At 38.4% G+C, this 12385-nt stretch overlaps 1 protein-coding gene across 9 annotated transcripts in view; it reads right to left on the bottom strand.

Moving 5' to 3' along the window:
* The window catches only part of EPB41L1 (erythrocyte membrane protein band 4.1 like 1), a 193665-nt gene that overhangs the window by 66420 nt on the left and 114860 nt on the right, over positions 1-12385 (bottom strand). For 8 of the 9 annotated variants that reach the window (XM_083358648.1, XM_083358640.1, XM_083358647.1 and 5 more), the window contains one exon: positions 657-859. In XM_083358648.1, coding sequence (XP_083214774.1) covers positions 657-845 — 189 coding nt within the window. In that variant the 5' untranslated portion in view covers positions 846-859. Of the gene's footprint in view, positions 1-656; positions 860-11209; positions 11316-12385 lie in introns of all 9 variants that reach the window. The other variant, XM_083358644.1, reaches the window with a different exon arrangement.

Raw genomic sequence — 12385 nt, 5'->3', positions numbered from 1 at the left:
AAAATGTAGTGTTTGGCCATTAATATATAAGAAAATCAAGATTTGTTTATGACATTGATCCAATGGTATTTAACAGAAACATTGCCATATTATCTACGTTTTTGATACCATAAACAGAACTAGGTATATCCTACTAGTTTATGGTATTTGTTTGTTCATTTATAAATCTATGTCTGCCAATCTCACAGAATGTGGCTCTGAGTAGCATACAATAAAACAGTAAAATAGCAATATTAAAATAGAATGTTCTTAAAACTATTGATGTTATTATTAAAAAGGCTAAGTGCAGTGGTAGATATTATGAACAGTAAAGCCACCTCAAGAGACCTTTCAGTCTGTGGATGCAGCCAGGTTAAAGGGATTAATTTCCCTTGGGTTTTAGCCAGCTTTCAATGTTCAGTTGTAGTTTCTAACAAACAGTTGTAAGAGAGCACAGAAAGTCAATGCAGGCCTATTTCTGTGCGCAATGATTAGATGCACTGAATATCTTTTGTTGTAGCAAATAAAAGCTGTAGTTACTGCTAAACTCCAGCAAATAAATGAGAGCCCATTCTGCATATTTTTTAATGAGATCATTTATAAAATGGCTGAGTTCCAACCTTGAAAATATCTTCTAAGCCTTTGTGAGAGTACTTTTGGCAACAGAGTAAACTCACCCGCTCCCCAAGTTTAGCATCACTGTGGGCTCCTGGTTTCTCATTATCGTCAGCTTCCTGATTGTGTACTGTGCTGGTGGAGCTACCATTCACTGTGTTTGGTCCAGTTGCTGCTACTTCCAGCTGCTGCTGGGGACTTCCTTCTTGAGCATACTTCACCTCCGAATCTGGGCTGGTCTCTGTCATCATTGTTATTGATTATTCTGCATTTGCAAAGGGAAGATGAAATACATGAGGATGAGATTAAATTTGCAATCGTACCTATTAAAATATTTTTTCTCAACTTCCAGGGCATACACCTGTGCCTCGTGGCACCATCTTGCACAAAAATTATACAGTGACTATTCTCAATAAAATCTATTTAGTTAGTCAATCCACCACCTGAATACTTCAATCTCAAGCACCCACTCTGCTGAGATGCTGCATAAGGATGAAAATTGTTGCAGTAAACATTCCTTCAGGCTATAAACTGATACCCACATTTATTATTGGTAAACCTCTGATTGAAACTCAACAGCAAAACTACCTAAAGAGCATTCTTTTACACTAAGAGAAAATCAGAACACTATATAATACTACACCTTGATCAAGCAACTATTTGGCTCTAGGATGCTCTTATTGTTGAAAAACAGGAACTTTACATGGGGGAACTTTGGGAAAGCCACACTCTGCATAACCTACTTCACAAGACTATTCTAAGAATAATTACAACAACAACAACAAAAGGAGTAGCCCCAATCCTAGTTCAGTAAATATAGTCAAAATTGTGATGGAGGAAAAGTTAAGATGTGGTCTTGTTCTATATTAAAAGGTGTTGAGCAATCTGCGTCCTAGTGTCTCATGCAGTCCCTGGCCCATTTTCAAAATCCCTCTGGTAGTAATCATTTCAGAACTCCCTATGCACCCCATCTCATGCCTACCTGTACAAATCTCATGTTTTTGCAAACTTAGCATTCTCTTACACTTAAATCTGATGTGCTGAAATCTTGCAACCACAAATATTTATGAATTCCAATGGTCTCTTAATGTGAAAAAGCCCAAATTAGGTTCCCCACACAGAAATGTTTCACTACAACTCCCATAATCTTCAGTTTGCACTAGACAGGTTCAGGTACAGCAGGAAAAATCCAGGTCTTTCTCTCTGTGCTTTATGAACTACAGCCTCACATGGAGGCCATATATCAAACCAGCACCACACCTACAGCTTTGTTGCATGCAAGACTAATCTCTCCATCCACAAAATAAAACGTATTCCACATGGGTATTAGAATGCAAAAACAAACACTCTGATTGCTGAGCTCTGGCTGCTAATCTGTCCCCTCTGTACATTTTTGTTTGGCTTAACAAGATGCCTAATATATCTGCACATAAGGGCACAAATGAAGCACTACAGCATGTACCAAACCAATTACATTCCTCCAATAGCTAGATATTGCACTGATTGGTGCCAGCTGAAAATTTCCATCCAGCGCAATAGTTCAGACAACACAACAGATCTCACAGCTTGCATAGGCTTCTGACAATAAAAACAAGGCATGATGAGTTTTTTTCCTCTACAGATTCTCTTTTGTCTGGCAGACACTTCCATGCCAGTGTTAGTGCAATCTTTCTTTTAACCTGATGGTAAAACTTCTGGTCTTTCTCCCTCTAACTCAGTCCAGCAGAAGATGAAAGGCAACTGCTGTTTGTGCCAGGGGTCCCCAACCCTCGGGCGGTGGCCCACTACTGAGCTGTGGCCTTTTCAAAACCAACCTGCATGAGCAATGGGCAAGCAGTGCACACAAAACCTGACTTGTGTGAGCAGAGGGTGCTTGAGTCGAGGGTGCTTGTGCTTGCATGTGAAGCTCCATTAACGTGAGGGGAGGGCGCTCACACACGAAGCTCCATTCACATGAGCCCAAGTGCCCTCTGCTCATGTGTAAAGCTCCATCAATGGAGCTGTGTGCTTGCATGTGCGCCTGCCACTCACCCACCCCTCCACCAGGCCGGCAAGGTGGAAAGGTTGGGGACCACTGGTTTATGCCATCTTTTCTACCTATCAGTCAGCTTGTAGCTTGGATTCTACAGTTTGACTGAAATGTTTTAAAAAGCAAAGCTTAATCTGTTTAGAGAAACTTTTTAAACACTGAGGTCACTCAATACACATTTTGGAAGTTCATGAAAATATAGTACAAAGAATGTCCCAATTTAGTAAGACTGAGTAGAAGAGAAAAAGAGACAGGAGAGATTATTGGCCAGCTGAGAAGCTGCTAGTAGCCACAATTCCACACCCCTAATTTAGAAGATTTCCAGTTCTACCATGTTCTCAACACCAACAAAGGATGAATTTTCATGTGTTGAAGAAGCCTCACTCCAGGATTGCTTGGGTTAAAAGTTAAAACTGGCAAACTTTTCTGAAAGAAGTCCATTTCTCTACAATGTACAGCCACATTCTTGACTGACTTCTAATCCACACAACAAACTCCAGTCCATCCAGAGATGTAATGTTCTTGTCAGTGCTCTACATAATCCATCATATTATCTGAATCATGCCTTAAAGTTACATGTGCAAACACTCCTTGGAAAAGAAGAGCAAAAATGAATCCAAACTTCAAACTCAGAATAGAAATTCCATGACTTGTAAAAAGTAATTTAAAAACATGCCGAGCAAATTTCAAATTCTTTTTGCAATGAATTTTAATCCAAGCCTGACAGCATCTTAACTCTTTCCCTTATCCCTCCCAAATATGTAAAATTATACACTCATGTAAAAAACCAAGTTTAAAGGTTTTTTTTAAAACATATGTGGTCATTTCAGTGTTTTATCTTCCTTCAAATAGAATATAAATATGATAAAGGTGACTTCTGGGGAAGCCATGGTGAACTGAAAACAGCTCTGCTCAGACAGAAGTCAATGACCACAGTGGCACAAGAAGCCAGCATATGGATTGACTTCTTGGACTTCCCCTCCAGACAAGGAGAGGACTCAGGATTGCCCACAAGCACTCCAGCGGGCAGCTCCCATGAGAAGATCATAAGACAATTGTCTCTAGCAGGTTTTAGAACTTTGAGAAGCAAAGTCTTGTAACTAAAGGTTTTTAAAAAGAAAAGTGCCCTCCAAATAGATTTATGCAGGGTTAACTCTTAAGAAATCTTCATCAGTGAAGCTCAATTCTTGATGATTTCAAGGCCATGAATTATGAAGTTTTCACAGCTGCATTACGTTAATTATTTGTCCATGCCTTCTTCTAAGATGCTTTTCACTTCACAATCTAGCTGGAATGCAATACCTTAGTGAGGAGGACATTGGAATATGTGATGCTATTGTCTTTCAGCTACTATGATGAGTAATCTTTCAAATATTTATGGTACACAGATAGCTTTCACCAATTTTTAAAATGAGAAACTCAAGTAGCAAGATGAGGACTAATGGATATGACTTAGAAATCACATCCACAGAGCATTGGGGTTCTGACAGATGGAACTCCATGTTTTTCAATAGCTTAAAGCAGGGGTGGGGAACTTTGACCCTTTTATGACTTGTGGACTTTAGCTCCCAGAATTCCTAAGCCAGTCATGCTGGCTCAAGAATTCTGGAAGTTGAAGTCCACAAGTCATAAAAGGGCCAAGGTTCCCCACCCCTGGCTTAAAGGGTGGGACACAGCATAACATTTGTTTTGAACCCAAGATTTATAACTTTAAACAAACATGCAAAGCTCAGCTGAATTCCTGACTTCTGACTTCTTGGCAAGTGATTCTCCATCCATCCCTAAAAAGCATTAAATTGCCGCCATTCTTCTTCTTTAGCCAGTCCTCCAAAACAGGTTGCTATACCCTGAGAGAAAGTCCACAGGAAGTGCAGAGAAAGAATTCTGGTGGAACATTCTTGGTTTATCATTTATTTATTTGATTTCTATAGCTGCCCATCTCACCAAGTGATTCTGATTTGGTTAATTAACCACAAGAAAATGTGCCCTCTTTAAACCAAAACACTTTGGTCATGGACTATTTTTGCTTTAAGATTTCATAAAGTGAAACCACCATGGTTCCTTTATCACAGCAGTTTGATGCACAGCATGGGTTACTTTTACCTAAAATGAGTTTTCTGATGATCCTGTGCAATATTCTAGTTTCATACTTCAAAACAGCAGTGCAAACATTTCTGAAGGCTGACTTTCTGCCTAAGGCATGCCAAGTTGTGATGCAAAGATTATTTCTCTACTTTGAAATTGCTTGTTGAATTAGGGAAGAACATCTTTCTTCCCTCTTTGATCATAGCTCACCCTTTTCCATCTTTTTGCTTTCTCCCAACTATTGTGATATAGACAGAGATAGGAAGAATGGATATCATGGGCATTAGCATCAGAATATGCCATGCAGCACTCCATCATATTGAACTGGAGGAGGAGAAATGGAAAAAAAGGAACAAAAGAAAAAAAGTATTGTATGTTTTGACTCACTGAGAGTGACAGATTTAAAAAGTAATTTTGTGGGGTTGTTAGCTGACAGCTCTCTGATTATTTATCTTGAGCCTAAACAATTTTGTAATGGTTTTCAGAACAACAAAACCTGTACAATAGAGGAAGACTAACAGTTTCTGCACTGCATGCAACTCCATGTAGATTTTTGCCTATATGAAGGGAAACCAACAATTTGGCAATTTCTCAGAGGAAAGATATTTATATGAAAAGCTTGTATGTAATCTTTCAAAACAAGACCTTTCTAGGTAGCTTATAACACTCAAAGGGATGCTAGATTCTTGAAGAGGGAACATCAAGATTGCACATTTTTATTAAAATTATACAAGCATCTCTTTAACACCAGGACACAAATTAGTCTTCTTTTCTACATACATACAATGTCATAATGCACGTATCATACAGGTGTGCTTGCTTCACAGCAACACAATACAACTTTCACCATTTGCCCCCAGCCCAGCCCTTCCCGCAAAAGACCACAGATTCCTGAAACTTCCACCGGTACTTCAAATACCACAAGCTTAACCCTGAGAAATTGGAACATCTACAATGTGAAATAATACTGCTGCAGACTTCAACAGTAAATCACATCTCTTTATATATTTCCTAACATTATTCTGACTTATGATTTATGTATCATGTTTTGGTTTCCTTTTTGTTGAAGTATACAGTACATGAGAATGGAACTGGCAAATGCTTTTCATCTCTTGGCACCTTCTCTCTTGTAACATTTGGGAGTAGGTGAGCTGATTGGCAGCAGACTCTTCCCTCATTCATCAACCAAGAGCAAAAGGTTAAATATGACAGTCAACTCCAAAGTGATCAATTTTCTTGGAGTTATGTCATTCAATCATCTTTGAAGGTCATATTATCTTATTTGTATGTTCTTTCTCAGAAAAAAAAGTCACATTCTTTCACCTCTGATGATACAGACTCTTGCTCAGAGGCCAAAGCTTCTGTAATATCTCTTTCTACCTAATCCCTTCTAGAGACTATATACTCAAACTGATCTTTCTCTACTGGAGTTGGAAAACTCTGTACTTACTGCTTCTCCAAAAAGTGGTGTGTTTGTGTGTGAGGGGAGGGGAGATTTTTCCAAATAAGCCATTTCTGGCTTGGGTTTACTATATTTTCTTCAACAGCAGAGATCATAACAGTGGCAATGTATAGGTCTCACCAGTGATCAGAACTAATCCAACCTCTTTAGTCTGATAAACTCCATTCATGATGAATTTCAAGTATTCTTATTAAATGACCAGATGTTTGAGGGTATTACTGTAGCTATTTTTCTTTATAATCCTTACCTTATAGAAACTGTTTAGACCCTTCAACGAAATATTATTTTTATAGGATTTTCTCTTGTTTATATATGCATGTACTATATATAATTATACATGTATCAATGGTATGCCGTATTTTACAAAATTCTATGACTTGGTCTTGGGCCATAAATAAATGAATACATTACAAAATAAGTTACTAGGGTGTGTTTTAGGAAAGTTGAGGAATTTAATCTAGACTCGGAGGACTGACTAAAATGTATGTAACAACTAGCTCACTGTATTTTAATGAGATACTGTGATAAGAAAATTGATTCAAAGTGGCAGGATATACATACCTCAACTTCAGAAAGCAATCTACAATACACTTCAACATATTTTTTTTTTCCTGTACAATTGCTAGTATTATTATTGGTTGTTGTTAATGCACAAGATTTCACAAGTCATTAATGTTTTGAGCAAAAACAGAATCAAACGTACTCAAACAGTATTTTCCTGCCTGGCATGAAATTATTTGGCAGAGAGAGCAGCAAAAGCCTACAAGGGATGTTTAAGGAAAATGAACCGAGGAGATTTAGAGATTAAATTTCACTCTCTTCCTGTTGAAACACAAAACCATTACACAAATCACCAGCAGCAGCAATCCTGCCCAATGTTTCAAAGAGAGATGGATCAAAACTAATCTGGATTTAATGCATCCAAACATAAGGATGAAGTACCAAAATACAGACTTAGCAAAAGCACATTATAACTATAAAGCAAAAAAGAAGTGACTGGAAATGCAGAATCTGGTCTATGCCAACATTTCAGATTCAACTAACTTGATTTAAAACTTGGATCCAAAAAAAATTAGAATCCTTCTCTTTTAACATGAGACTCAATGATGGCTGATTAGTCAGGTAACATCCGCGCACTGACTTCAAAGTGATACCAGCAAGCTATCAAAGCATTTGCCAGAGTGATCTAATAAGATCTCATTAGAACCAGAGTCAAATGAAGAGACTTGGAATTTAGAATCCAGCCATCTGCAACTTCATGTATCATTTTTATTCAGAGTTGTATTTCTTAGAGAAAGTGATACATTGGAATACAAAATGGATTTATTAGAATATGGTTAAAATTCAATAAGTTACTATTTTGGTAGCTCTTAATAAACTTTTGCTGATGACTAATTATGAGTTTTTATAACTTGATTATTGATAAGGGATGAGATACGAGAAATAGAGTTTTTTTTTAGAAAATGAAATATTAGTTACTGAAGTTGTTTGTATTTGTCTGGAGGGAAGGGAAATCTTTTAGCTCTTCATTTCTCTTTTTATATTTTTCTTGGTATTAGTATTTGTAATTTTAAAGAGGGTTACTGACAGGAAGAGAAAAGAAGAGGTCCTAGTTAAGTTGGGTTAGGAAATTAAAATAGGAAGAATATAGTAAAGGAAAACAACTGATCTAAATGCTGTATACTCCCAAAGACTTCCCACCCCGGGTCTATGACAATTTGCAATGGCCAATTCACCACAGGACAACTCACTACAATCAACTTGCTGCAGGAAAACTCGCTGCAGGATAAGAGTTACACTATTATCAAAGAAATGGTGGAATAGAATAATTAAGAATGGATGCAAAAAGAGGGACAAAATGAAATGCTAATGACAAAAATTAAAATATGTTTTATTTATTTTAAATAATTATACTGAATTGTTAAATTATCCTGCGGTGAGTTGTCCCATGGCGAGCTGGCTGTGACAAAATGTCCAAGAGCGAGCTGGCCTTGGAGAGCTGGCCATGGCAAGGTGGCTGCAATGAGTTGATTATGGTGAGTTATCCCACTCGGTCCCACCCCAACCCCAGATTCCGGTGAAAATTTTATTGTTTGTTTTCTGGTAAACAATTCCTGGTTTGAGCTTATGAGAGTGAAGAACGGTTGTTTCCATGAGAAGGACAGACCTCCACAGGCTGGTATGGGTTAGTGCCTTTTAGCAAGTTTCTGCAGTGCTGCTAAGTGTTCCTGGACCTAAATAAGCTCATCTGTGCAGGTCCTCAAGTTCCCATGCACACTTTTGTTCAAAAGGCCTACAACCAGTCTATCTTGACAGTTTTATTTCTGTTGTCACTAGTCTCATGAGCTTCTGCTTTTTCATCTTTAGGTCTCTGAAACACCTCAAAGTTACTATTTAATGAATTATATTTCTCTTAGGCACAAGATATTAAAGATTTTCTCAAACCAAGGAGATTGCCTTCTTTATCTACAAGAACAGCAGAGTTAAAATTAAAAAATAAAAACTGCTCCACCTAAGGCTCCATAGCAAAAAAATATGCCATATACTCGGATTTCTCTTTACTGGTGTCCTAATTTCTCATAGAGTAGTTTGCCCTGCCAGTTATCTATTGAGCTCCGGATGGCGCCCGACCTTCATTCCTTCCGGCGCGATCTGAAGACTCATTTGTTCGAACAAGCCGGCCAGGCCTGATGGGGGATGGGTTGGGATTTTATTATTGTAGTAAATATTTTTACTCATTGTTTTAGCCTGGGCAGTTGTTTAATTCTCTTTTAACTTTTGTATCTTTGTATTTTTATATGTTTGCCCTGTTCACTGCCCTGAGTCCTTCGGGAGAAGGGCGGTATACAAATAAAATTGATTATTATTATTATTTATTATTAAGGAACTAACAGGGAGAAAACTGCACCCTTTCTGGCATTGATTATGTTAGTTAGTAATGAAACATCTGCAAGCAAACAACCAAGCAGAGAGCACCAAGACTCCATAATTCACTATTTCACCTGGCCTTGAAGAACTAATCTTCCTTTTCTGTTTTCCTTGGCTCTGAATTTCTTAACTTAATTGAGTACATAATCAGATCAGAACTTTTCTACTGATTGAAATAAGGCACTATAACCAAGAGCAAGTTTTACAGCTGCTTGCTTTAATGAATCAAGCAGCCTAAAGTAACCAAGCAACAATACAAGATCACAGGCATGCTTACCCAATGACAACAATAACTCTGTACACTACAGATAATTTTTTTTTAAATCCCCATTTTGGTGATCTTATTTATCCAAAAGTAGAATTAAAATATAATATAGCAAATACAGTAAATAAAACTAAGCATGGAGGGACATCGCTGCATAGTGTCTACTGGCCCATTTCTGCAAGTGTCAACAAATGATAAAAGGACAGGCCCTGAGTAATGAATGGTAATGGGCTCATCTATATATTATGAGCCAAGAAAGAAAGATATAATAGCAGCTACTTGGCTTGTTAAATCACTCTTCTTAGAAATGAATCCACATTCTAGGCCAGTGATGGTGAAACTTTTAGAGACTGAGTGCCCAAAATCCACCGCGCCCCCCCCGCCCACCACCGCTCGGCCCTCTGCTCGGCCCCCCTTGCCTGCCCACAGGGCTACCCACTGCCACCATGGCCCAACGCAACAGATCGCCCAGGTGCCCTGCAGTGCCATGGCAGCCACATCCTCCACCTGCAGCGTCATCTCCGTGCGACAGGGCATGAGGGCGGAGTCTTGTCCTTGCTGCCTGGTTGCTATGTCCTTGGCTGCGCTGGTCTGTATGGGCTGTGCCCGGGAGCAACTCTCCTCTGGGGGGGCTGCTGGTGAGGAGGGGGCTGTGGGGGGAGGCTCAGGCAATGGTGCACATGCCCACAGAGAGGGGTCTAAGTGCCACCTCTGGCACGCATGCCATAGGTTCGCCACCACTGTTCTAGGCCAACATTGTTCACTAGATCAGATTCAAGGCTGCACTTTAACCTATTTTTTACTTGGAGAACTGGTTAAAAACCTGCAAATCTACTTAAGCTACAGTGCAGACTCCCACTTACATGCTAGTTATTTAAGATAAAGTTAAATATTCTTAAAATTCTGGGACTAACTGTTGTTAGTCTCCCAGAGTTACTACAATGAGATCAGCTGCCATATGAATGGATAAATACAGCTTACTGTAGAAATTGACAGCTACAGATAATAGTAATAATGTCCAATTTTCTTCAACTTAAGGTACAGAATAGATAAATTTGGAAAAGTGGGAACCAATTTCTAATCCAAGAAGATATACCACAATATTTTTGTTGGATCAGAACAAAAGTCTATATTATTCTCACTATTTCTAAAACACAAGTTTATAAAGTTTTATTACTTGATCTCTAAGGACTTATTTAAAATTTAGCTGGGTGTCAACTCTACACCTGACAAAATGAAGTACATGGAATGTGGCTAGCAGCAGGCTTTCTCAAGTGGTAACCTCCATATTTTGGAACATACTGTAACTCCTAGGACATATTTTTGATCTTAACCTTCCTTGCAGTTTATGAAGCTTTAAATACCACATTGTCTCAGCATGCCTTTGAATTGGGATAACTGTTAAGTGACCATTTTGAAATTAATGCACTGTTATAAGGATACCATGTTGTTTACATTCTGAATTTATATAGGTGTAAACTGTCCCAACTGGGCTGCGTTCCAAATACAGTTAAATAAATACATGCATAAATGCTTTGTGTCCTGACTTCAGCAAAGGCAATAAACGCCCATGCAACTGGCAGGCAAAATGCAGGTGTGATGCAGGCAGAGGTGCTGGGCAGAACACACACTTTGGAGAAAGTTTGATCAAAATGCAGTGAGGAGCGGGAAATAATGGGAGGCACAAGGGAAGTTGGAGCAGAGTAACTGAGCAGAGTATTTGAAGCAAAGCTTGTGAAGACATCAGGAAGCTTGTCAGGACAGATGGCAGCAGACAGGTATGGGGTGGCAACAGAAAAGGGGTTGGGAAACAGGAGGAAGAGTATATGTGTGCATGGCAGCTTACTAGATGCTGAAGAGAAGATGTAATCCGAGTCGAACAGTCCATAATCAGAAACTCACAATGTCTTGAAAAGTAGAGAGGGACGAGCCAAGACTTGGTCAGGAACGTGCTAAGATCGAAAATGTAGCAGGAATTAACAGTAAGAATATACAAAGCTAGATATCGGCACCCAGCAACAGAAGGCAATCCTTGCCCAGTTTAAATCCTCTCCCTGGCAAGAGTAGGGAAAAAAAGCCCTTTCCTTGCTCAGCTGTTGCCAACAATGAGGCACCCGTCTTGCTTGCAAAGTTAGCATTTTGCTACTTGCTTGCAAAGTGCTTTTCTTTGAAGAGGTGCAGGATCTTCAGGTTGAAGGAGTTTGCTCATGTTGGCTAACTAAGGATTAGTCCTGGTTGAGGAGGGACCTACAAGGGCTGTTGAATTAGTGGAAGCAGTGGCCAGTGGGACCTGGTCTGCCCATGTCTTGGAGCCTTACTCAGGGGCCATGACAAGAATGAGACCTAACATACTTAAATGTGCAATGGATAACAGTGCCCCTTGATCTGAATTTATGTTTATTTTCCCTTCCCTTCTCCATTTTTTCATTTTATTTAGTTACTTTTATAAACGAGGTATTGGAATTTTCAAGAAGAAAAGAAATTAGTATAATACAAATTCAAATTAGGTCTAAAAGGATATTGAAAAACAGGTAATAAGAGATAATAAAATTAAGTAATGAAATAGAGGCAGATAGCCAAAAAAATGCCATTGATTTCAGTCTCCACTAAACAAACTTTAATCATAACATAGTCATTCAATAATGAGGCAAAGAGGAGAGAAAATCAGGGCTTACTTAATTTTTTTCCTGCATTTGTTCCAAACAGTTAAGTTACTTAATTTTATACAGACTCTTGAAAATTGTTTATTTATGTATATAAATGTAATAAAATAAAAATAAATAAATGTTTATGTCAATCCAGATACATCTTTCTTTCTTTTTTAATAAATTTTATTAAATAGGTTTTAAATAAAAAACAAGAACATTATTACAAAGTACTGAAAAGTGCGTCAAATAGAAAAACACCAAAACATCCTATACACCAAAAACAAAAACGACAATCCAGATACATCTTTCGACCCCTTCTAAAAGCCCTGCCCCTTCCACAAACATGATACAACCGTAAGAATTATGATCCATTC

This window comes from Vipera ursinii, assembly GCF_947247035.1.
Source record: "Vipera ursinii genome assembly, chromosome: 3".
NCBI classification, from domain to species: Eukaryota; Metazoa; Chordata; class Lepidosauria; order Squamata; family Viperidae; genus Vipera; species Vipera ursinii.
This window is presented reverse-complemented; position numbering and strand designations above follow the sequence as displayed.